The sequence below is a fragment of the Sphaeramia orbicularis genome, chromosome 17 (assembly GCF_902148855.1).
Source record: "Sphaeramia orbicularis chromosome 17, fSphaOr1.1, whole genome shotgun sequence".
NCBI lineage: Eukaryota > Metazoa > Chordata > Actinopteri > Kurtiformes > Apogonidae > Sphaeramia > Sphaeramia orbicularis.
In genome coordinates, this window is record NC_043973.1 from 8,806,567 (window position 1) to 8,833,019 (window position 26,453).

Below are 26,453 nucleotides of genomic sequence, written 5' to 3' on the forward strand. Positions count from 1 at the left end.
CTTGCTATATACTTCTGTTCGAGACAGCTCAGCTCACTAAAAAGAGCTGGCTCTAATTTGTGCCAAATGGACATTGTTGTCTGCCACCCTTGTCAGACTGCCATTTTCTTTCAAGGTAAGATGCTTCAATAACAAACACTTTAAGGTGACAATAATGTTTTGTGCTACCGTGACACACCCAACAAGTTAATTGGGCAGGCAGTATATTAACTTTAATCGATATCATGATTCAACACTTCCTCTTAAACACTAAGTTGTTGGACAAGGCAGGAGGGGTCATCGAGATAGTTTAAACTTACCTAACTCTCTCTCTCCCCTCACTTTCACCTCTCTCATTATTTCTGTCCCCTTTCTAAGAAGAGGATCTGGAATCCTGGAGTCTGAGACCCTGGACTATGGATTTGGATCTGGAGGATCACAGGATGGAGCGCCTAACCCTAAATCTCGGGATGAGTTTCCTAAACTTCAGTCTCAGAGTGTAGGAATCATGATTAGTACAAGGGGTTCTAACCCTAATATGACCTAATATATCCAACCCAGTGAAAGGTCCCGTTGCAAAGAAATATCCAATATTATTATCACTTCCCTTGTCAGTTATCAGAATGTTATGGTTTTTGGTGTATACCAACATTATGAAGCAGGAATAGCCCATTAATTTGGCCAGCCTTCCCTTCTATCTTCCATCTTACCAAAGAAAAAAAATTAATGTCATTTAACCACTTTTGAACTTATTAGAAATCGGGTAACTAGTGTAACCCACCTTCGCTCAGTGGTTGTGGGGATAGGTTCCATCTGTCCTGTGACCCTCCACAGCAAATCAGAAAATGAATGAACAAACTCAATCAATGGTTAAAAATAATCAACAAATCTGGAATAGAATGTCAAACTAACTATGAAAAATGCAGATTTTGTTAAGTGAGCAATTATTTTCCTTTAAAGTCAATACTTTAAGTGTAGAAGCCAAACATCAGTTGCTGGTCACAATCAGAGCTGATTCCTTCAAGTTTGCCAAACATCCAGTCTATTTCCAAAGTCCAAATGTTTCTGAAGTGAAGGGCAGAGTGTTTCCTCAAGGCTTGATTAAATTGTCCTTTTTTCTGAATGCAAAACATGCAACATGATCTCCTGTGAACACCTGTGATGTCTGCTCAGCATTTCATTTCTATCTCGGTAGTTATTCTTCTAAGCAGTTGTATACTGTATTTATTGTATTAATAATGCTGCCAAGTGTATGATGTACACTTGTAATGTGTTGTATACACTGTATTGTCTTGTTTGTATGTTTAGTGTGTTTGTAAATGTTGAGGACTACAGATGGAAAACAGCTCCCAGCTAAATCCAGCATATTTACACAAAATACTGTTTTTATTTGTAATGAGTTCATTAATATGCACTGTCTTCATGAAATAAACAAACAAATTAATAAATATGACCCATTTGGACGTTCAGAGGCTCCGCAGTGAATGGGAAACCAAGTCATCCTCTAAAACACTGTTACCAGTTAAACCCATATGTTTGACAAATGACAGTGGTTGTAGATGTTTGTTTTTGCTGAAAAGTCACTTTTTCCTCCTTATTTTCCTGATTTGCTCTAATGACCTTCAAAATTACTTTGAGCTTTTATGAAAATCTCAACAAATTAAATATAGGAAAACACCTGATTTTAACAGACAAATGCAAAATGCAGAGGATAATATTTGAATAATTTGTGATAAGTCATTTGGATAAGACAAAAATAAAATAAAAATCACTTGGAAGTTGTGACATAAATAGTCGTGGGTCTTTATGGGTTAAATTAAGAGTCAGAAGAGTGTACTTCTTACCCTGTTGGATGATTGCAGAGATTAGATAAACTGGATATTATCTAAGACATCAGTAACAATTCAGTGTTGTTGCACAATGATATAATCAACTCTGTAAGGATAATGCTTATCTTGCTCTCATAATCCAACTCATATTGTATGCACTAGACGTCAAAAGATGACATGCTGTCGATTCACTGTACTCCAGAGTAATCCAAGCAGAGATTTAAATAAAAATGTAGCTCAGCAGGAAATAACCATTAAACACGACGGTCTTATCACCCTCTTGCAGGTAGTCTCTTTAATTAACTGAGCTGCGCCTCCGCTCCCTGCTCCCTCCTCAAACTCACGGGGCTTTAAGACCCTGCAGAGGTTCAATAGTGAACATCTGTCGCCTGGTCTCCACTGTATGAATTGCGCCTAGGCTCCGGTCTGAAGACACATAAGCAGCGGCAGGCAAACTGGCGCTGTGCTCAAGTGGATCCGGGATGCGAACAGATGACGCCGGACCATGACAGACAGTGGAGTCAGACGCACTGAGCCGCAGCGATAAGACAGCGCGCCGCAAAATGAAGACACCTATGGTAAAGCTTTTTACCATGTAGCCCATAGGCAACTGTTAATGCTCGCTTTGAAATCCTGTATTGTTCTGTGAAGTGCGCTCCAATCGCCATAACGCCGCTGTGTGTACACTGTCGGATCAAAAGATTAGGATCTGAACAATGGACATCCAGCTGCGCGCTCTGGAAGGCACTATAAGCTCCGGCTTTTTTTTTTTTTTTTTTTTAATAATAATAAAGACTACAGGGTGGACCAAAGTGCGCTTAGAGCTTTTTTCTGCTGTAAAAGCAGATCCATACATTTTAAAAAGTGCATGGACTTTTGTTATGTTAATATATTTTGTGTTAACTCACGTTGCCCCAGTTTAGACGGACAAAAACCCGCTTACTGTGTCATGGAGAGCAAAATGAGCGACGAAATAAACCAAAAGTGCTATGATTCATTTATTTTATCAAACAGTGATTTAGTGCGGACTCAGACTGATGCGCCTTGGCTCACAGGTCTGGATGTCGATCTGAACTTTATAGGTTTTACTCTTGGTGCTTTTGGAGATATCTAAGGTGTGCTACATTGATTATGTTAAGTATTAAACTGCAAACTAAAGTCTGATAGTTGCCAGCTTGACTTCTTATCCGTAACATGCTTGTGATTCAGTCGATCAAAGTAGTTTTAAGTTTTGAACGCACTGGATGTGAGTTGCGTTCTGAGAGGCGGTGGCGACCTCACTGTTAAACCTGTCGGTGCTGTCCAGTTGACCGAGGCTGATCCATCTGCATCTGCTTGTGTCTCTGTGACAGCGTCATGGGGTAGCGGTGCTTCTCGTGCTTCTCCTGTGCGCCAGTCTGTTCCTGGTGTACAACGGCAGCTTCAACGGCGCAACGAGAAACGCTAACGACACGCACATCAGACAGCATGAACAGCTGCGACGGCCCACTGAAGCCCCTGTCAGGGTGGCCAAGCCTCACCCCCCGGTTCTCCAGGGATACAGTGGCATCATCGACCATAAGGTAAACAGATGTGACTGTGCGATGGGAAACATCAGATGTGTGGGTAATGCACAACAAAGTGGCCACCAAAACCTTTGAAAGTGAAGCTGCTTTTATTAATATCTGACATTAGAATCCAGTTTGTGCACTACATCTTCGCCTTTTCTCCCTGAAACACACATGAACAAACACACACCTTTCCTCCTGTCTAATGACTAACAGTCATCCATCTGCACCACTCAATAGAGAAAGCGAGAGAGCCTCCCCTTGTCATTTATCACAATTTTCCCTAGCACAGTGTTGCGCCGCACTCAATACCCACCTGTCGTTACTAATAACAGCTTAGGCTACAAATGAAATCCTTGGCTGCATTCTTAGCTCTAATTGATAAACCCAGGAGACTCGCAGCTAGGTGAACCCTGACGTCACTGCAGGGGTGTATTGATGTCCACCTATTTACCAAGCCAGGAGAAAACAATCAATGTGAGTACTGGGGAGCAAAGAGGCTGCAAGTTAAGTAAGCCTAATCACCTTGTAAAGACTTTTTTAGGCAATGCACAAGCCAATGTGCCTCTCTGCAGGCAATTTGGTAGATGAGCAGTGTGTCAAGCGGCCCACACCACTAACCCAAAGGATGGATGTAACAGTTCTCTGATCATTTTGTATGAGATGTTTAAAAGTGTTGTGAAGATTCAGGTCTAGTCATTCCACTTTGAATGGTGGAGCTAATTATCATCATCAGCATTTCTTCTCTATTCATGTGTTGCTTCATAAAAGTATGCTTAAATCAGCAGATTATGTCACAGGCTGATTTTCATGAGTTATTTGACAGCAGCCTCCCTGAGATAGAGACTGCTGCTGTGTGGAAGAGACAAATTAGCAGCGTGATGATATCTGCCAGACAGATCTGGAAGCAAAGTCATTGTTCCTGAATGTCAGAAATAGTAGCCCAGTTGGTAAATGAACTTTTGGTAAATTAAACACCAGGGGCTCTTAAGAGTCACTTAATCTTGTGACAGAGTACTGCAGGTTACCAACAGAAGGTAGAACTGTTATTCATTAAAAGAAAATCTCGTTGGTGCAGAAACCGGAAAGAGTGAAAACCTCAAATGTTGGCTGTTAATGACTGTGAGAAGTTCAGCTGGCAGAGTTTTCTCAGAAGAAATGCTGGTTTTCTGTTAATTTGAGTTTACTCTGGTTGATCACTGCTGTTCAAAATGTATTTTAATGACACTTTGAATGTCTACTGTAAATGCACAGTTCACATATCAACATCCACACTTTTTATGGAACCTTGACATTTAGGGACAGTGTGTTTAATATTTCTTTGATTTTGTGTTATAATAGTCCACAATACATGTTAGACTTTATATTTAAAATGAATATCTTTTAACCCTTTTTGCCCTAAACCCTCCCCTAAAATGGACCAATAGTCTACTGGTGCATGTTGAGCCTCAGTTGTTATATTCAGAGTAACATTTGGTTCACAGGAGCAGAACAAATTTTACTCTTACTCCATATTTTCATTTTATGCCCTTTTTTACTCAGGTCTTATTGGATTTTAATGAGCCAAATGAGCAATGCAAACACCTGACTCACTGTTGCCAATGTCACAGCCTTGACATCTTGTTCAAAGGACTTAAGCGATGACACAAGTTGAAAGTAAAATTATAGGTGAAATGAGCCGCAGACAAACATTCTGCATAGTTTTTCTCAGATTCTGTTTTGACTTAGTTTATTTTCTAAACCAATTACGGTCCTCAGAGTGAACAAATGTTGCTTGTTGTGCAGACATGCTCGTGTCACTGCAGCAGCATTGAAGCAAACATTCAGCTTTGTTTTCACTTTAGATAATTTAGTTTAGATAATTGTTTTAAGCAGAGGATTTCCACAGTCTGTTGTGTTGCTGGTGTTAATGGACTCTATTGTAAGCTGCTGCTATCAACCAATCTCAGTAATTTAGTTGGTAATTCAGATTTTTATCAATCTGAATAATACCATAAAACTACAAAAATAAGACTGAGGCTGTTTTTTGCTCTTCCTGGCATGTACATTTTCAATAGTGTGAATTTATTTATAGCAGAGTGTGATGTGGATCACAAACCCGGCTTTGCTGCAGAACTTTCAAATCCAGTTTTAATATTTGTCCAGAAGTACGGTCAATAAGCCAGAGGCTATTTTGGTTTTGGCCTCTGAATCAGAATGATTGCACTGCTAAGTCATCATATAGTCTTCTCACAAGATGAGTAGCACAAAAAAGAAATCTGAAAGGAGTGAGTTATGTTTAAAAGCAGCAGATGTGGCATTCAGCAGCATCTTTTTTCTCATCATCTGAAATGACAATATTCAGTGACCGTGTATGTTTTGATTTGATGAGGATTTGTCTGTAATGCATCAGTAAACCCAGCTATGGATAAGAATTGATTTTCCTCCACTGACGGGAGCAGCCAAGAATCATAAGTAAACCTCCAATTTATTTTTTCTCTTGGCAATACACTTATTGACATTTTGGCGACAAGGGACATCAATTAGGGCCACGGCTCCACTGAACATCATTTATGCTTCTTCAAACCTGCTATTATGTCACCGTTCACATTCTGCCACTGCAAGCTGCAATCGATACTTTATGATTTGAATGCACTTTATTACTATGGGAAGTTGGGGAGCATAATTCAGTGTAGTATTTTAAATACTTTGCTCTCAGTTTTCTATGCAGTACTCTCTGTTGCAGTCTGACAGTGTGTCAACATGAAATTTTTCAGCATAGCAAAGAGTGAAAAAGTTATTGACCTTGAGTGTGATGTGCGTTTGTTCATCTACAGCACTGAATGATAGGAGTTTGGAAAAAAAAAATCCCTGGCATGAACATTTGTCTTTTTCATCTTTACTTGCTGACCTCTGTACCATATTGATCTTTCTGAGACATCAGCTAGCTGGCATGCAGGGTGCAGTGCCAGTCAGCCTTGACCGTTTCACTAGAGTATTAAACTCATTCAGAATCGAGAAAACATTGCGAGGTCTGCAACACTTGGATGCCAAAATAGAACTAAAAATATAAATAAATGAATCAAATCAGCGCCATCGGGTTGTGAACCAAAACTTCCACGTTATTTTTTTTTTGCATGAAACTCAAATCCTTTTAAATCCTTTGCACAAGTATTCTGTATGAAATATTTTTGATTAAGGTCAGAATGAAAGGTAATTTATTTCGAGCAATGCAGTAGTATTGGCTGGCCTGAACAGCCAACACTAGACCCGGCGCTCTGGAGAAGAGACAGTAGATGAGGAAGCAAAGAGAGAAACTTCAGTTGGAGATGAAAAGGGGAAGTAACTCTGCTGCAACAAATGCAAAGAGAATGGGAGAAAAGGACAAAACTAAGAGAGGGGAAGGGCAGAGAGAATGATAAAAGTGAATATAAGAACCAGGACGGTTCAGCCTGAGAGAATGAAACAAGAGACTGAAGAAGGAGGCAGAAACTGACATGGGCAGGGTAAGATAGAGAGTAAAATCCCAAGGGGGTCCCTCTCTTGTGGAGCTACCCTCCACTTTTATGTTCTCTGTGAGGAGGAGATGGTGGAACTACTCTCGCCTGTCTCTGCATAGAAATGGGAGAACAAGACTGACACCAGATTCATGCAGAATTACACCTGATATCCTCCATGTCACATAAAGGAAGAAATTTCAGAGCAGGCGTCTGAAAGTGGGGCCTCCAGATGTCAAGCTGGAGAGGAAGAAACAGGCTGACTGACCGAACCAACAACCATTGCTGGGTGAGTTGCTCAAAAAAATTACTCAGCCAAGATATGTCAAAAGTGCCTTTAAACATCCCCAAAGTCTGCACACCCACATGTTTCATACTTTTTTACTTAATAAATATAGAAGAGAAAATGAGACATTGTGGTTGAACAAGCCTACGATCCTCACAGTGAAACTGCAGAGTTCTCACAACCCACAGCTCCAGCTCTAAACAAAGCTTACCAGACTACATAATCCTTTGCCTCCATGAAACTCCTTAAAAATGCAGAAATAACAAAGTAATACGAGAATTACACTCTGTAATCCCATGCACTCCTTGTACTAAAAAATGACATTAGTGCGGTGTGTTAGTATGCATAAGGGTCAGTGGTTTCTTAGTGAAAAGGTCTGGCTCACATCATTTGTGAACATGGGTTTTGTTTCTATGACAACATATGAAGATCTACAACCTATAGGATGATGAAAGCAGAATACTCATCAGCAACATCCACTGTCTTAGCAGTCTGCTCTCACAAATGGGCTTTTCTGACTTTGTGTTTGATCATTTCTAAGCTTCAGACAGACAGATAGAGCCCGTACAAGCTTCTCCCCTATTTTCCTTATTACTGGGACGAGTACTGCCCTGTCCGATTTGTTGTTTGAAAAGCAACATCAGTGATAACAATAGTGCTTCTCTGAAAACTTCAGAGACTTTTATTTAGAAGCATTCAGAATGGCAACAGAATGGACAGTGTACTCAGAAAAAAGATGCACTCCTCATTTGCCTCAAAGATGCTGGATGTGTCCAATATCTTTGCAATGTAAACTGTTCATTCAGTTACTGGCAACCTACAATTGATGAAAGACTTTTTAGTAGGGGATACCTGATAAGGTGCTACTCTATCCAGTGGCTATTACAGCATCATTTTTATAATATTATATCATTTGTGATGTCAAAGCAACCTTGATCTTTGACTTTTGGCTGCCAAAATATTTTTAGTCCATTCTGAATCTCAATGAATGTTTGTGCAAAATTTGAAAACATTCTGTTGGGCTCTTTCTGAGTTAACATGTTCTGAAACAGGGGTCACCAACCCTGGTCCTCAAGATCTACTATCCTGCATGTTTTAGATGTATCCCTCTTCCAACACACCTGATTCAAATGATAAGCCTGTCATCAAGCTCTGCAGAAGCCTAAAAACGACTGTCAGGTGTGCTGGATGAGGGAAACATCTAAAAAACTGAGGATAGTAGATCTCAAGGACCCCCTGTTCTAAAATGTAATGGGATGGATGGACTGGCAAAGGGCCTCTCACAGGGAAGCCATTTCTGCTCAATTCTGGTCGCTAAAAAGACACAAAGTTTATGACATCATTAAAAGTCAAATCATTGCCTCATAGCAAAAAAGTTATAGAAACTTTTGTGCAGCTGTAGATGATCCCTCTGAGATAGCACAAGATATTGTCAAAGCAGATTCTTCTGCTCAAACTCTGGACAAAGTCAGTTTCTCAACTGGAAACATTTTGACTAGGTACATTTTGCTTGAAGGCAGAGCCAAGGAGAACGAAGCCATCTGTGCCAAGGAGACAAGACAACGCATCTCTCTCCTAACCATAGCTTCAGTGACAGCTGGAGAAGTGAGATGTTTTAATATTTCATCTCAGACAACCACATCTTCGGCACTTTTCTCCTAGCAACAAAGCCATTTTTCACCGTTCATTAGGAATGTGCTATGCAATCAGCCAGCTGGATAGCGCAACTGAAAACTCCCCAATTAGACCGTTATGGCCAAGGACTGTGTAGTCATTTTATGTGAACTAACAGTATTTGTGAGGTATTTTGTGATGTCTGCAGGGCTGTGTGCACGTGAATAAACCTGTGCATGTGTGGATCTGTGTGCATTTGAGGTCCATTTTTATGTTTTGTAACATTTAGAGTTTTAAATTGTAATGCAAGCTGCGTCAACATTAGCAACAGATAACCTCTCCTGTTATGCAGAAACCTTGTTAGAATACAGAAAATGCTCCATTTCGGGTGAGGAGAGGAGAATAGCAGTTTCGTTATGCCACAGTGGTCCCAATTGGGGTATAGTCTTGGATTTCAACTTATCTCCAATGCATTCTGTTCTCGCCAAACATAACACAGCTTCAGGCTCTTTCCTATGCAGGCCTGGAAAGCAATTACGGATGAAGGGGAGGACGCTCCCTCTCGATAAGCATTCCCTTGCTGGAGCAATCTCACACTTGGTGCCTTTTGGCAGTCTGTGGTTAGGGAATCACTGGTAAAGGCATACATTTTCAACATAAAGGAGGTGGAGGGAAATTTCTTAAGGCGTGTGTCATGAGCTGTATGGTGATTTCATGCTTCTCTGTGTTTTAACCTTTGGTGCCTGGTAAGCTGTAGCCTGTGGGGCGCTTTCCTTATTTGGCCCCTGAGAGACCTGTGAAGGATCTGAAAAGGTTAAAGTATGATAAATGGATGATACCTTTTGGCGCAGCATCAGGAGATAGATGATGGGCAGCGTCCGCCTTCACCATTGTTGAAGGCGAATGTGAAGAGACGGCTGGCAGAAAGAAATGCAATAAAACCCAATTTCTTTGCTTTTCCTTCCTCTGGCTCCGCAGACAGCTCTGTGAGGCCGGCTACATTACTCAGCTCTTTAGTCGTGATTAATGAGCATGTCCTCTATAGTGGGAGAGAGGAATGATCAAATGTTATTTGTATTTTGGCGTAATCTCTTTCTGTATGCCGTGAGCATTTCCCCCCCAAGATTAAAATTTAGAAGCATATTGGATGCCAGGGTTATTAATTATAGAGGTCTGGGGTTTGCCACAACAGCATGCCTCTTGGCCAAAAATAGAGCTAAGGAGCAGGGCTGTAATAAAGTTTTTTGTAAAATAATAAATGACAAAGCAGAAATTGTAAAGGAAACCGTATCTGAGCTGTGAAGTCAGAGAAAGCCTTGTGTAGCCTTCGAGTGATTTGCTGATGCGACATTAAATTGTTGCTTATACCATGATGTCTGGAGAGCCCCAATTACAGAGCAGACTTTGATGTATATCCCATCATCCCCCCTATTGAGTAGACAGTGTCATGGTTGTTCATCGAAGGTTCTTTGGTCTTGGGCGCTCAATGACGAGCCTACTGATTACACTTCCCAGAGGTGTTGAGGAGTAAGCATTTTTCCCAAGCACATACCGAGCCGCTCACCCTCCCCTCACCTCTACTTCTTTATTCCTCTCGGCTGGAGGGCTCCACATTAATTCATCTCATACTATCAACAGCGGGGTTTGTCATAATCTCTGCAGTTTCAAAGAGAGGGGTAGACCATCAGTTCTCAGAACAGGTGCAGCTGATGGATCAGTCGCCAAATTTAAGAAATTGCACATAAAGACTGGTGACAAATTTGAGATAAAAACAGAATACATTTTTGGAAAAATGCTCCAATACTGCCCACATTAAAGGGTTGAAACTGTTGTTTGAAACTTTGTTTTCCTCAGTCATCAGGTAAAACACCTCCTTGGCCAACCACACAACAGGGCAACGCACTGGACCTGTGGATTCCACTTATTATTGCCATTGTAGGTTAAAAAAACACAACAAAAAATTTTTAAATGACTCAATAACTTGTAGACAAAACTTGGAATTTCTTCTGTCAAAGCCTCTAGATCTTTTTCTAAATTTAACTGAAATCCACTAAAAATAATAAGTCAAAGGTGGAAAAATAACAGATTTACATGGTACATGAATCAAAATCTTCTGGACTCCTTTTGTGGACTTTACAGCTCTTTGTGCGACCTCACCACATCTAAATTTCTGGGGTTTTTGCAAATATTTATGACTTTATAATCTGAGTTTGTCTCTTGTAAATTTGATGATAAATTCATTATTTAATCTTAGAATATTCCATTTTAAAGAAATAATTTGAAAAACATTTTCACAAAGGTAATGATGATGCTTGGTCTAAGTGTGGTTTTACATTCTGAATGCAGACTTAATGTAGTTTGGTTTAATTCAGTATTTTGTAATCCAAGGCAGTAAAAGTTCTTCTCTGTTTTTTTTTTTTTTGCATGTTTTGCTAACCTGTGGAAAGAAGAAAACTTCTTTTGTTGGTTTCACAGTTACACAAATAGTTAGAGGCTTTATACTTACATATTTAAGTCTGTAGTTGTCTTGTTTGTGGATTTTTTTGGTCCTCATATTTAACTGTGAATTTGGAAAAGCATCAGCTGCAGCAAGTGGGTCATGCTGACATGTAGGTCATCAGTGGAAGTTTCCATGATTGTCAGTAGAACTGCATTGATTTGAAGCACAGGGAAGGCAAAGGCTGCAGATGATTTTGTCTACGCCTCACTGACTCAACTCATCACTTTGAACTGTATTCACTGTATTTGCAGTTAGAAATAAAATGTTTTGATCATACTAAGTTATATTTCTTTATATTTAACTAAAAGGAAGTTGGTTCAAAGCTACAAACATCTGAACACTCCTGAAAGGACCACATTCAGACATTGTAGACCATTATCCCCTCACATCATACATGTCATTCAGTTGTGAATTTAGTAAAAGAAAAAAAAAAACAGATCTTGACCCTAAAACATTCTCCTAGGATTTGGACTCATGTCTGTCATCAGGTGTTAAGAGGTGTTACTTGTGGTAGGGTGGATGTGATTTTACTGTCAACACTGACTATGACGATCTGATATGGAAAAGGAATGAACTATTAGTGTAAAAAACTAATCTGGCATTATTATGTAGTGGATTTCAAAATGAAAACAGGGTCTTAATTCAGAATCATCGTCTAAATCATCAGAAATAACTGCCTTAGACATGACCAGGGTGCGCCCTGCTTTTGCCCACTGGTAGCCGGGACAGGATCCAGCACTCCTCTGACCCTCTTGAGGATTAAGTAGTTTGGAAAATGAATGGATAAATGAATGAATGAATGAATGAATAAATGAATGAATGAATGAATACCTGATTGCAAGACCCTATGTGGGGGGAGCGTCATAAGAAATTACATTGTTGTAATTGTACATTTTCACACCCTACAGTTCTGGTGTTTGGGATAAGTTATGATGGAGTCAGGATGTGTGTCAGAGCTGTTGAAGAAGAGGAGTTTTCATTGTTTTGGCGGTTCTTGTGTGTACTGCGCAAACACACTGAACTGGATTTAAAATCAAGTGGGATTTGTGTTCATTATGAAGGAACTTTTAAAAGTCTGTTCGAAATAAAAAGGAAAAAATGCATTGCTATTTTCTGGCAAAAAACCTATAAAATTATTTTAATCATATCCTCATTAAACATTTTGTACAGCACTTGTGTCTTTTCTCATGCCGGCAGGGATTAACTGCTTTTCCACAGCTGTTCACCCTCTTTATTTATTTATTTATTTTTCTGTATAAATAAATCTCTTAAAACGGGTTTGAAACTGCAGTTATTTGTAGGTAAAATACATAAATAAAGTAAGACTGAAAATGCTTCAGTGTGTGACAACTCTAAGCTCTCTGTTTCAGTTAATAGGGCTCAGAGGTGGCCCCCAAATCCTCCAAGATCACGCTTGATGCTTTTAAACTGAACACAGTTAAGTTTGTAAGTACAGTAGGTACACTATTAAGGTAAAAGATGTACATGGCATTATGTAACATGCACATACACAGTATTTTATCACAAATTACCATGTGCTTTACATTAAAAGCATCAGCAGGAAGAAAAACAAACAGTCACATTAGAAATTAAAGAAAAAAATCTTGACAGGGGGCAACAAAAAAAAAATTCACAGTGATGATTAATTAAAGAATCAGTTAAAAGGCACTTTATTTTACTTGAATTCATGAGGATGATGTCAGAAAATATTTGGTGTCCCTTCATTTTTATTTCTTTTTTGGAAAATAAAAAACTGATTTTCTTAGACGAGAATTGTGGATGTAATTCCAAAAGCCTGATAAGTAAAAGTTTCGACTAAGTAAAAGTAAGTAAAAAGTAAAAGTTTTGACTTTTAACAGTAGCCAGAACAGTACTGGAAGCACTGGAAAGTTTAGGTATCCAGAAAAGAACTATCTCCTACTGAAAAAACTACTCGTTATCATTTATATCCTGAAGATGAGTCATGACATAAAGGCAGCTGGCGACTAATAAAATTATCATAAGCAGAGGCTGGATTCAGTGAAGCTAAAGAGTATTTGTCTATTTATGAGCAGAAGATGACTCCATTTCCTCGACTCCTAATCAGTGTTAATTCTGCCTTCCATCATCATCTCATTAATAAAACAATGAAACCCTGATGATGATGATGATGATGATGATGATGATGATGATGATGATGATGATAGCATCAGATGCTTCATTAATAACTGAGCTGAACAGTTTTGACCATGCAGGCATTAGTATCAGTATTAATCCTTCTCTAGTCAGTGCAGAGGTACAAACTTCATCCACAGCAGACAAATGTGTGATAGTCAGCTTTTCTTCAGGTTGAGGTGACATGGAAAGAACCGATCGGGGCTCATTATGAGATAAAATGATGTGGGAGGGAGCACATCGTCGATAGAAGCCTGTTAGAATGTGTGTGAGCTTTGTCTGTGTCTTTATGATCTCCTGCTAGGGGAACATGGATTAGACTAATGAGCCTGTGTTTGTGGGGGATGTGCATCACCTTGAAACTAGGGAAAATAAATAAGCAAAGACCAAACTGCCATTAACTGATCTGAGTCAGTTTCAATGCTGCTGGCAGGAATGATTTTTTTCATTGTGTGAATGTAACTCTCATTCGCATATTCTTTAGGTGTTTATCTATTAGTAAATGAGCAATTGTTAACTTGGTTGTGAATATTAGCATTGTGATTCATTTCATTAGTGTTATTAAAGGCTTTTCTTCTTCTTCTTCTTCTTCTTCTTCTTCTTCTTCTTCTTCTTCTTCTTCTTCTTCTTCTTCTTCTTCTTCTTCTTCTTCTTCTTCTTCTTCTTCTTAATATTAGTAGTAGTAGTAGTAGTAGTATTCAGGTGGGAAACTAATGAACTACTAATACCTTGTTAGTGTACCAAAGTAGAGTTTTCAGGTATTTGTATTTTACTTAATCATTACCAGGATTAGGTGCAGCACCTAAGTCAAATTAATGTACTGTTTAATGTCTATGTGGAGAGCAACAAAATAAAACTGACTTTTCCTAGGCCTAATGGATGCAGGTTTTCCTCAGTGAACATTTCCTGAAGTTCTGTTTTTAAGCTTTTTGGATGGTGTTTATGACCTCATGTATTTTTTTTTCTTTTTGTACACATATATGGAAATAATAATGGCCCAAACCAAAGTATAAATCCTATTTACATGCAGTCTGGCCAAAAAAAAAGTCTCTCAACGTTTTTGTCATCATTACTTTTGAATACAACATGCATTTGCCATCGTACCATTTCACTAAACCTATGCAGTGACACAACATTCATTTCTGTCATTTTACAGACACATGATATTGTGAACCTAGACCTGACCAACTGAACTGACCCCAGATCACAACACTGTCCCCACAGGCTTGTACTGTAGGCACTAGGCATGATGGGTAATCACTTCATCTGTCTCACTTCTCATCCTGGTACATCCATCCCTCTGGAACAGGGTCAATCTGGACTCATCAGACCATATGTCCATTGAGAACAGTCCAGTCTTTATGCTCTCTACCAAACTGATGGTTGTTTATGAAATCAGAAGCTACTCACTGCATCAGTTAGAGTTAAAGAACTTGTTGCAGCTGAAACATATTCATCACTGCAGTAATGATCCAATGGCGGGCTCTAAACTAGTTATTTAGTCCAGGTGGGGCTTTTTGATCAGGCTTTTTATTTTTTGTGAAAATATAAACACTCCCTTATTCCACACCCATGCACTTAAGTCTGCCACAGGAGTTCACTGGAGCACAGATAAAACCTAAGACCTTCTATGTATTACTTTTCTTGCTACTTTTTTTTACTCCCCATATTAAGTTAACACATACTGTTTTTCTTTTTTCTCAATTAGTTGGATGACAGTGAACTCAATAAAGTTGGTCTGTATCTGTACAGCTATTTTGTTCTCTACTCCTTACATCACAGGTGTCAAACATGTGGCCCGGGGGCCAAAACCAGCCCGCCAAAAGTTCCGTTCCAGCCCGCAGGATGAAAGTGCAAAAATTAACCTGAACAGTCAAAGTTGTCAAAATCATTTTGGTTCAGGTTCCACATACAGTCCAATGTGATCTACAGTAAAAATAATAACACAATAACCCATAAATAATGACAACTACAAATTTTCTTTGTGAAAAATTATGTGGAATAAATTTAAGTGAAAAAAAAATAGCATTACACTGTGAAAATATTTACATTTACAAAACTATTCTTTCACAATAAAATGCAAATAAATACATAAATAAAAACAAAGATGAACAACCTGAAATGTGCAATTTGAACAATATTCTGCCTGTTACTAAATGTTTTGTGCATTTATAGATCCACTGTGATCTGTAGTTGTGTTAATAATAAGAGATGGAATATTGTAGAAATTGTTCAAATTTTAGTTCCAAACTCCAAAATTTTAATAATATTCTGCCTGTTACCAAATGTTTATGTAACATTGTGTGTAATGTAGATGTACAAATAATAAGTTGAGACATAATATTGTTAAAATTGCACTAATTTTTCAAATGAAATTTCATTTTTTTCAGGTTATATAACATCTTTTTTGTAAAATGTAAATATTTTCATAATTTAATAGGGGTTTTTTTTGTATTAAAACTAAAAGAAAAACTTGGATTTGTCATTATTTATAGGTTATTAAGTCATTATTTTACTGGTCTGGCCCACTTGAGATCAAATTGGGCTAAATATGGCCCCTGAACCAAAATGAGTTTAACACCCTTGCCTTACATTTTCACACACAGTAGCTTTTTTAATGTATGTGTGTGTGTGTGTGTGTGTGGGGGGGGGGGGGGTTAACAGTTACTTTATATTTTGCATCACAGTATCAACACTGATTCCAGCATAGACGCATGACACACTAGCACAGGAGAAAATGACCCCTTGGTGTATTTGGCTCTGAATGTTGCACAAAAAGATGTAAAAGACTTAACAGAGACTTTTTTATTTCCATGTTTTTTTTTTACTCAAGTATGTGTACCTTTGCTGCCCATGATTCTTCTTATTGTGTGCACAACACACAAGCACACAGGAATTGCAAGACACATCCGTGTATCCTGTTGGTAATCAGAAATCCTTTTCCTCCCATGAGATTCTTCCTGCTTGACGACTGTTGTCACTGGCAGCTGGTGTTTAATATATCCACAAACTTTTTGGTTATTGTGTCTCATTATCCTCTGTTCCAGCACATAATGGACACACTCCAAATAGAATATTTAGTATTGAAAATGTTTTCAGAGTGTTGCAGAGCGTTTCCTCACATGGAGACTCTAGTATTGGTGATGTATTATTGATGTCTTCTTTTTGTTTTTCCTGGGCTTGTTATATTGCGAGAACACAACAGTAATTGCTCCTTTGGGATTTTGCTTGACAGGATTTATTACACTCTCACTCCAAGATTTAACAGCCAGGCTCCAGTCTGGAAGAAGTTTGCGTTGGTGTGAAAATTGCCTATTTGCCCTTGTTCACAACAAACTTGTCATCTTGAGTTTGACGGTTAACAGTTCGCATGAGTGCCATATTTAAATTTCCTCCCGCTGTCCCTATCCATGCATATATTCGGTTCCACACTAGGATAATGCTGCACCTTTTATCTTTCAGTTTCATTTTCAAATCGCTGTATCTTGTGTAGAAAAGGGACTTTTTGCTGTGCAGGAATGGACGTGATGTGAAAATGAAGTAGTGGCATATCTTCTGCTCCAAGTCATTACACTTGCCAGACTTCTCTTAACAAGATCATCTCCATCTTATCGATCAGCCTATTGTTTACCACTATGCGGTGGGCGATGACCATGCCTATCACTCCGAACAACTGATCTGAGAGGATTTGGGAACATATCAGCTCTACACATCAATAAATACTGTGATGATGAGGCAGTGGGGAGCTCAAATGGAGAACGTCTTTAAATGTGGGATCGCAGTTCTGGGGCCAGGCATATACACAATAATAGATATCTATACAAGACAGAAGACACAGTTTTATAAAGCACGGTGCATTAACACAAACAGAAAAACTGCTTTTATTTTTCATCCTCCTGCCACCATGATTATATGTACAGTCTACAATCCACAATGCACTTTTAATAATCACATTTATGCAGTTAGATTATTATTTATATTAAAACATGGTTTACTATTGCTTTTGAAATGTATTTATATCTCTATTTAACATTTTATGCACTGTAGATTGTGACAGATTGGTGTGATAGTTATTCACTTCAGATACTGATGATTCATTATTAGTGCTGTAGAAGGAGCTGCTTATAATGGTTGTGCACATGGATGGAGGCTGTGGTTGTTAGAGACAGTGCTCAATCCTCTTCATGTTTTCTTTTTTTTAAGTCTTCAAAATGGGAAATAAGAACTGATGTTGTAACTGATGTCAACCTCTGTAGATTTTTGCCTTACCCCATGTAACATTAAAGCTGCAGTCCCAAAAATTCCATAATTACTGATCAGCATATTGTAATTCCCATGGCCTGAAGGAAAAACAGATTTCTGTGTAAACTCTGTGCCAGGGTTTTTAGGGTGTAGAAACCCCATGGTTCTGATTTTGGCTAACAGGCATTTTCAGAAAAGTAGGGGGGTTAACTATGTGATTGGAAGCTGTAATTATTGATTGCTTATCATCAGATTCTACCTTTGGAAGCTTGGAAAAGTGGCTTCACTTGTTCCATAACAGTGTGAAATGATTTCAGGTCATCTAGCATTTAGCTTTTTGATTCGGACTGAGAGGAGACAGCTGCAGAAGAAAGCTGGAAATTTTCAGAATCCCCTGAATCCTGCAGTTGTCAATTAGCCTGTTTACATGCACACTGAAAATCCGATCAGTATCAAATTTCTGGAGTTATCTGATTATTCAAATGAACATATAAACAGTATAATCTGATATCTGATTAGGAGAAATTGGATTAGCACATCTAGATTCCTCCTCAATGCTGTTGTGCATGTATACCTGTTAATCTTATTTATTTCAGGCACTTACATCTGTACATGGGGAAAAAATTGTGGACCCCAGAAATAATCACAATGTGAGTGGAAGACAATAACAGGAAGTTTGAGTCTACCATCACTTTGTGTGTAAGTACTTCAAAAGAAATCCAATAATGGACAAAATCATGTAAACCAAGTTTTTCATTATAGCATCTCTGATTTGCATGTGAACACATCAGATTCGATTATTACAAATACCTGATTGCTCCCAGTTATCAGCTTTTATGGTCATGTAAACGGGCTCAGTTGTAACCACATTACTACCACTGACCCCTTTTCCTAACTCCAACCTAAACTAGCTTGAACATGTAGGTGTGCTGTGGAGCTGCTTTGTATCTATAGATAGACTCATTGGTAGCAGTAAGAGTTCTGCAGTGACAGCTGGTTTCATGTTGTCTGGTCCACTGGTATCTTATCTCTCCAAGCTTAGAAGTTTTGTCCTTCCTACTGCTGTTGACAACTGAATTGAATTGAATTGAATTGAATTGAATTGAATTGAATTGAATTGAACTGAATTGAATTGAATTGAACTGTGAAAACGTATTGCATGAGGCAGGAGATGTTATGCATAACCCTCAACTGAGAAATTTAAAAATCTCTAAAACCAGTTAGCAGCTGACCAATAGGAACCAAGACACTAGTTTTACATCTGTGTATTTAGGATACAGTTAGGTCTGAGAACTAACCCTCCAAGCAAAGGGCCAAATCACCCTGTTATTTTTTTAATGTGCATGTTGTACATCACACTAAATGCTGGCATTGTTATGTTTCATACCTCTTGTTATAGAATGCCAGCTTGCTCTATAAAATCACACACTGGGGCAGCATTATGGTGGCTTTGTTCGGTTAATTCTGCATAAATCTTGGTTCCTACTTCTCCACATGCTATGGTGCCTGGGATTGGTAGATGTGTAGATTTGAGGGTTATACTGTAGGTTATTCTAGGGATTCCCTGCTCGAATTGTCTCTGGCAAGTTGGGGAAGACATGGAAAAGGCTGCTGAAACAGATGAACTATTATCTTCTTTTGAGACATGTAAAAATCAGCCCTCTGCAGACCTTAATGTAACATGATTACCACTTCTATGAATGAAGGAGTCAAAAATAACAGTAGAGTTGTTATTATTGTGGCCTGTCCACTCACAATCATCAACAAAAATACAGAGGCAAAGGTAACAAAGAAATTATAGCCTGATGATGCTTTAGCCTTCTATAAGAGCGAATAGGAGGATGGTAGAAAATAATATGATGATACTTTTGGAAGAAAATGTACAAGAACCCATGGACACATGAATTACATATGAGACTTAAACAAGCAAAGGCACCAAATGGAGGGATCCACTGAACAGTAATAGTGCCAGGTCTGTGTGTGAATAGGGTCCGGTCATTAATAGCGATGCTCAGGCTGGTTAGCAGATTTTTTTCTTTGACTAGAACATTGTACAAACACTATAACACTATGTTATTCCATCCACCTTTGGTGATGACAGACTGTTGGTGTAGACAGCTAAACTACTACTCTGTTCAGACAGAAACCCATGTAGGCATACTTTTATCAACACCAAAACTGAGGGCTAGAAAAGGGAAAGAATTTGTTTGATAAAGGGAAATGATAAGCAGACCCGATAATAGCATTGGTATTAATAAAATCATACGAATTCCCTAAGTTGATGATTTTATTCTTCTCCCCTATAGGCCGGCTTTTTTTTTTTTCCTGTACTCTGAATGACAGCGTTGACTGCCTCAGGGCATTTCTACACCTACACTGTTGAGTCTGGTTCAATCTGACTCTGGTTCAATCATCTGGCCCAAGGTGTACGGACTACAAAGGCGATTCCAGAAGACGTTTTAATGATATGCGATGCAGCGTATGCATAATGACCTCACCAGATATCGTAGCTGTGAAGTCAGTGTGCATTTCTAACTTTTTCTCATCAAAGGATGCCCCTCAAATCCCTCCGTGTCTCTTTTATAAGGCCCTGCCCTACATTTCTTGGTCTCCAAAGTACTTCTTTCTCTGACAGCCACTCCTTTTTCTTGCTCCTCAGATTGCCTTTCATTTTCCTCCCCTCCTCAGCCCGCCTCTGTCTGTCACAGCAAAGCCCCCCCCCCCCGTCTCTCTACCTCTGTCTCCCTTGCTTTTCTCCATGTCCCCCTGTCATTTCTTCTTGGCTTTATCCTCCTCTATCTTCTCCTCTCACCACCTCAGAGCAAAAATTGGAAGAGGGAGAGATTTTTTGACCTGGTAAATTGCCCCTCATCTTTTGTATTCATGCCAAGGCAATCATTCCTACAGCAACGCATCTGTGTGGTCCTCACAGTGGTATCGTTCTCGTCTTCTGTCTGGGTGGAGGTTATAGAAAGAGGCAATGGCTGCATGATTGTACAGTCTGCACCAGCAGCTCACAGGCTGACATGGAGCCAATTAAGGCAAAGGAGTGTGTGTTGTAATAAGGTGCAACACGATTGTGTCCACACTTCCCACTGTCTTGACACATCAGGCCACCTGAATCCGATCTTTCAAGCTGCACATACTAATAGAAACTCACAGCAAGGGGAGGAATTTGTTCACTTCTCTGGGTCACCAACAACAGAAAAGGTGTAAGAAGGAGAATGTGCAAGTTCACTTTATATCAGAGAGAAAAAGAAAGAAAAGGAAATTAAGTGTAGCCTTGTTGTTTTCACCTTTCGTGCAGGTGATGAGACAAGTTAAGCTTTAATGACACACAATGTCCTACCTTGAGGGCAGAATTTGGCTGCACATGAGCTACAGAGGTGTTTGGTGCTTGGAATACAGGGGCATTTTTGATTGGGAATGCAGTGCGGAGAATGTGGGTATGATAGCAACACCTGGATTACAGAAATTCTATCCAGTGTCACAGTGCTGTGTGCAGATGGTGTTGACACAACATTGTAGAGGTAAACCCACAACTTTGTGGTACATTTTGAGGGCGTAGTCTGTTTTCAGCAAACAAACATGTAGTGTTTGAACAGCCAGAAATGCAGCCTGATTACAAAGACCGTTGAGCAAACTGTGAAGCTGCAGGACCTGAATTCAGGGAAGAAATGTTAGAATTGTCAGTATTCTGCAGCTCTCTCTTCTCTGTCCAAATCAACCAGGAATAAATCAAAAGACTAAGATGAGATCATTTTTTTGCCCAGTGACACCAAATTAATCAAATGCTGCAGCTTTGAGTTAAGATGAGGTTATTTAATGAAATGAAATCTAGATTTGAAACTAAATTTATGTTTTTGTCTCACTATGTACATTTGATCTTGTTCTTGTTTCAAATTGCAGTGGTTTGACTCACGAAATTAAGCAAAACATGATTCTTTGGACCAGACCAAGATCAAGAACTCTTTTCTTCAGATCAGTATGTGGTTGTTTGGTCCAGACCATGGTCCAGGGAAGGTTTCACACATGACACTTAACTTACAAACAAATGGAAAAATCTGAAGTTCTGAGGTAGGCTTATGGAATGAATTATGACTTCTTTGCTGATTTTTGGCTTCAAGGAACAGAGTTGACCTGTAGTTGGAGACTCCAAAATCCTACAGAAGAATATTGCAAGAAAACCTCAAAAGCAGCTTTACATTATCTCAGACTCATAAATGCATATTTTAACATCTCAATGCAACATCATATGGCATTACTTCCTCCAGTCAAATTCTATGCTGTTTGGTTTGTTAAATGCAAAGAGTAATTTTTCCAAGCATTTGGCAAAGTTGTAAAAGCCATCTCTTTGTATCTGAATGACTAATTTATGATTCCTCATTGTATTTCATTTAGAAAAATAAATTTTTTCAAATTTGCTTCTCATTAAGTCAAGAGACACATCTGTATCTTTGCACCAAACATTTTGCAATATTATGAGTCTTTGCATAAAATGAATAGCAACATACTGTTAACATGTCCTTATAGTTGAACTGCAAAAAGAGAGAGAGAGAGACAGACAGAGAGAGAGAAATAAGAAAATATTGTCATTTATATCCTGAAGGAGAGTCATGAGATAAAGACAGCTGGTGACTAATAAAATTATCATAAGCAGAGGCTGGATTTAGTGAAGCTAAAGAGTATTTGTCTATTTATGAGCTGAAGATGACTCCATTTCCTTGACTTCTAATCAGCTTTAATTCTGCCTTCCATCATCATCTCATTAATAAAACAATGAAACCCTGATGATGATGATGATGATGATGATGATGATGATGATGATGATGATGATGATGATGATGATGATAGCATCAGATGCTCTGTTAATAACCAACAGGAACAGTGTTGACTGTGTAGGCATTAGTATCAGGGTTAATCCTTCTCCAGTCAGTGCAGAGGTATTTGTATTTGTATTTATTTATTTAGCACAATAAAAAAACAGTGCAGGGAGGGAACGAAGCCCAAAGGGCTTGTACAGAGTTCCACTCCTATCATCTATTATAAAATAAAAAAAAAAATAGAATGTACAAACATAAGAAAACAATAATTAAACAACAATTAACAATATAGAAAACACTGAAAAAGTCAGGACAGGAGATGTTTTTTCAGTGAGTTTTTGAAAGATGTAAATGACAATATAGACTTTAAAGACATGTCTAGATTGTTCCACAATTTAGGACCTCTAAATAAAATATTAAATTGATGACCAGATGTTTGACAGAAGGGTAAATGAAGATTGTCGCTATGTCTAGTTGAGAATAAATGTAAATCGGATGAAAAACTAAAAAAATTATGAAAAGTGTCCGGAAGATCTTGTTTATTATTGTTAAACTTGTGCACAAATAAACATGAGTGATAAACACTGAGTTCATGAATGGGTAGTATTGAATATTTCCTAAAAATTGGTGCAGATGGTTCGTATCTACTAGACAGTGAGATTGTTCTCAGGAATCTCTTCTGGATTATCAAGAGTTTGCTGAGATAAATTGGATAAGTTCCTGACCAGACAATATTGCAGTAATTCATATATGGAAACAGAAAACTATAATACAAAGTCAAGTGAGCAGAGTGATGAATCAGGGGACAGACTTTTCTAAGTATACCAAGCATCTTCATTGATCTTTTGCATACATAATTGATATGGCTATTCCAATTAAGACCTTCATCCAGAACAACACCCAAAAATGTGGTGTGAGGTACTTGATGGATTTCAGTTCCATTAATTAATATTTTAGCTTCGTCTTTTGTGTAGGATTTATTTTTGTTGCAGAAGATCATGAAGTTACATTTTTTTTACATTGAGTGTTAATTTATTAATCTGGAACCAATTAGAAACAGTTTGTAATTCATTATTTACAGATGCAATAACAGACTTAAAGTCATCATGAGCGGCTGTAAGACAAGTGTCATCAGCAAATAATAAGGGAAAAAGATTATTGCAAGACATACAAAGTTTGTACAAACTTCATCCACAGCAGACAAATGTATGATAGTCAGCTTTTCTTCAGTTTGAGGTGATGTGGAAACAAGCAATCAGGGCTCATTGTGGGATAAAATGATGTGGGAGGTAGCATGTCGTTGACAAAAGCCTGTTAGAATGTGTGTGAGCTTTGTCTGTGTCTTTATGATCTCCTACTAGGGCAACATGGATTAGACTAATGAGCCTGTGTTTGTGGGGGGTGTGCATCACCTTGAAACAAGGGAAAATAAATAAATAAGCAAACACATAACTGCCATTAACTCATCTGAGTCAGTTTCAACACTGCTGGCAGGAATGATTTTGTTCGTTGTGTGACTGTAACTCATTCACATGTTCCTAATCAGCAGTTTAGTTAATACTACATCTCAGGTGCATTTCCATTTAGTAAATGAATCGATATTAACCCTTTCATGCATAGGTCACTCCAGTGGACAATTCTTCTCCAGCTGTTCTCTTGTATATTAATGGGTTTTGTTGTTTTAGTTCCATATCAGCCGACACAGTGGACACTGATGCACCATCCCATACGCTGTAATTCAGACCATTACTGTAACTTTGCTGTTCTTGATAAACCTGATCTGCAGTAACATGTTTGAGTGTAAATCAATTGCTATTTGTTAGACAAGAAGGTTTTTTTTGGCATGTTATCTCCATGAAGTGAGCAATTACTAGCATTAGAATATGTTAAAATGTGAGAAGACATCAGATTAGCGGCATTAAAAATGTTTTTATTTCATTGTTTTCATATCACTTTCTGATATTGGGTTTTAAACACGTTTCTTTACCTCAAAAATTAAATGCATGGATATTTTTGAAACTCCACAGAAAAAAAAACTCGATCGCATTGTTTTTTTCATGCCTAAGGAGGAATAAAAACACTGAAGAAAAAAATCTTGACTAAGGTTCTCACAATTCATGCATGAAAAGGTTAAGTTAGCCAAAATTAGCACTGTGATTCATTTCATTAGCATTATCAAAAGTCTGGGTCTCTGTAGAAACATTCATAAACAAGCTCTGAGCTCCTACAGTCACACTGGGGAATTTCAATAGTTCATGCAGAGGTTTATTCTTATTCTCATTCTCATTCTTCTTCTTCTTCTTCTTCTTCTTATTATTATTATTATTATTATTATTATTATTATTATTATTATTATTATTATTATTATTATTATTATTAATAATAATAATAATAATAATAATAATAATAATAATAGTAATATGAATACAAAAACATCACTATGATAGTCAAACAGTGACAGAGACCATTTGACTTTTACAATTTTACTTTTCACACTTAAAGTGCTTTAAAAGTTCTAAACTAATACACAGGCCTGAACGTCATCAATCATTTATTATATTCCATTTCATTCTTATCATGTTTAGTGACATATTTGGTATGTTTGGTATTTTGTCATGGACAATTTTCGCCAGTGTGCTTTTCAATTTTAATGCGTTTCAGAGACTAAAATATACAACAGAATAAATACTACTACATATACATAATAATAATACTAATACACTCTGTCATTACACTGATCCCTTTAAAACATATTGCCTAGCCCATGTGTTTTTCTGTATTGAGTGTGGTGACTGCTGTTGGGTAAAAACTGTTCTTAAATCTGTTTGTCTTTGTCTTTATTGTTGTATTGTAAGAAATGCTCGAGAAAGAGGTGGGCGGGCCACTGTGGCCTGTGTTACTGGTGAGGGTCTCTGCACAGTCAGGCAACATGATCTGAAAATGGCTGCCAGATTTTATGGAGTTGTTCAGTTTTTCCATCATGCTGTAGTCGATTCTCTCCATATTCTTTACACTGGTGAGTTCCATTAGCCACACCTTGATGGGATTTAAATCAGTCTCTTAAACATTACCATTACATGCATGATAGTGTTTTGGAAAGAAAGGCTGTAGTTTAGTAAGGACTGAGAGAACCTAAACAACACTATCTCTGGATCAGGATGGGCACTTTCATGTCCTATAAATGGTTGGCTCCCTGTCCAAATTGCTCAATATTTTTACTTTGATCACAAACATATGCCCCTGCACCATTAGTGTGTCAGTTCCATCTCTGCCCTACACAAACACAGATGTACACACGAAGTGAAAAGCCCTCTCTACACCTGCTCACTTTGAACATCAGAGCTTTACTGCCAATCTCTCGTCCTCTTCTTCAAACACCGTCAATGATATCAGCTCGTTTCAACTAACAACAGTCTCAACTCTGTTACACACAACCAAACCACCACCTCCAAAAAAAAAAACCCCAAAAAACACCCAACCTCAATCAATGAATTTTCATCAGGATCTTTTTAGGTTAGATGCATCTTCTTCTTTTCTGAAGTGGATAATTACCTTCCATCAAATGTCTTTTCAAGGTATTCACAAAAAGTCTGCCCTAATTAAGACCAGCGCATCAGAGCAGCAGGAGCTGTCAACCTGCAGTATGACTGCTGACCGCTCCCATTCCTAATTGCCCCTATTTCGATATCCAGTCTTCCCTCCGCCAGCCCTCCTCTTCTTCCTCTCCCCGTCTTCATTAGTGCTCAGCAGTGCTCACTTCCCTCCACAGCTCTCTCTAATGACCGGTCAAATGTGCATGCTGGACAAATAGTTCCAACTAAACCCTCCTCCATCGACTCTGCCCTGCAGCACTCAACCTAACACAGTAGGTTTGTGTGTCTGTGTGCGGTCAACTAAATGTTCATTCAGATAAAGAGACAAAATAAAAACTGTAAAGAAATTTATGGGGATATGGAAAACATTTTTGAGCTAAGGGTTTTGATTGATTATAAACTAACATAGC

General features: G+C 38.3%; 1 protein-coding gene across 1 annotated transcript in view; it reads left to right on the forward strand.

Annotated features, from left to right (window-relative positions):
* Positions 1 to 2,187: 2,187 nt before the first annotated feature.
* st6galnac5a (ST6 (alpha-N-acetyl-neuraminyl-2,3-beta-galactosyl-1,3)-N-acetylgalactosaminide alpha-2,6-sialyltransferase 5a) overlaps positions 2,188 to 26,453 on the forward strand; it is a 73,291-nt gene continuing 49,025 nt past the window's right edge. Inside the window, 2 exon segments of the mRNA XM_030161128.1 lie at positions 2,188 to 2,386; positions 3,161 to 3,370. Of these exon segments, the coding sequence (XP_030016988.1) occupies positions 2,372 to 2,386; positions 3,161 to 3,370 (225 nt within the window). The 5' untranslated portion in view covers positions 2,188 to 2,371.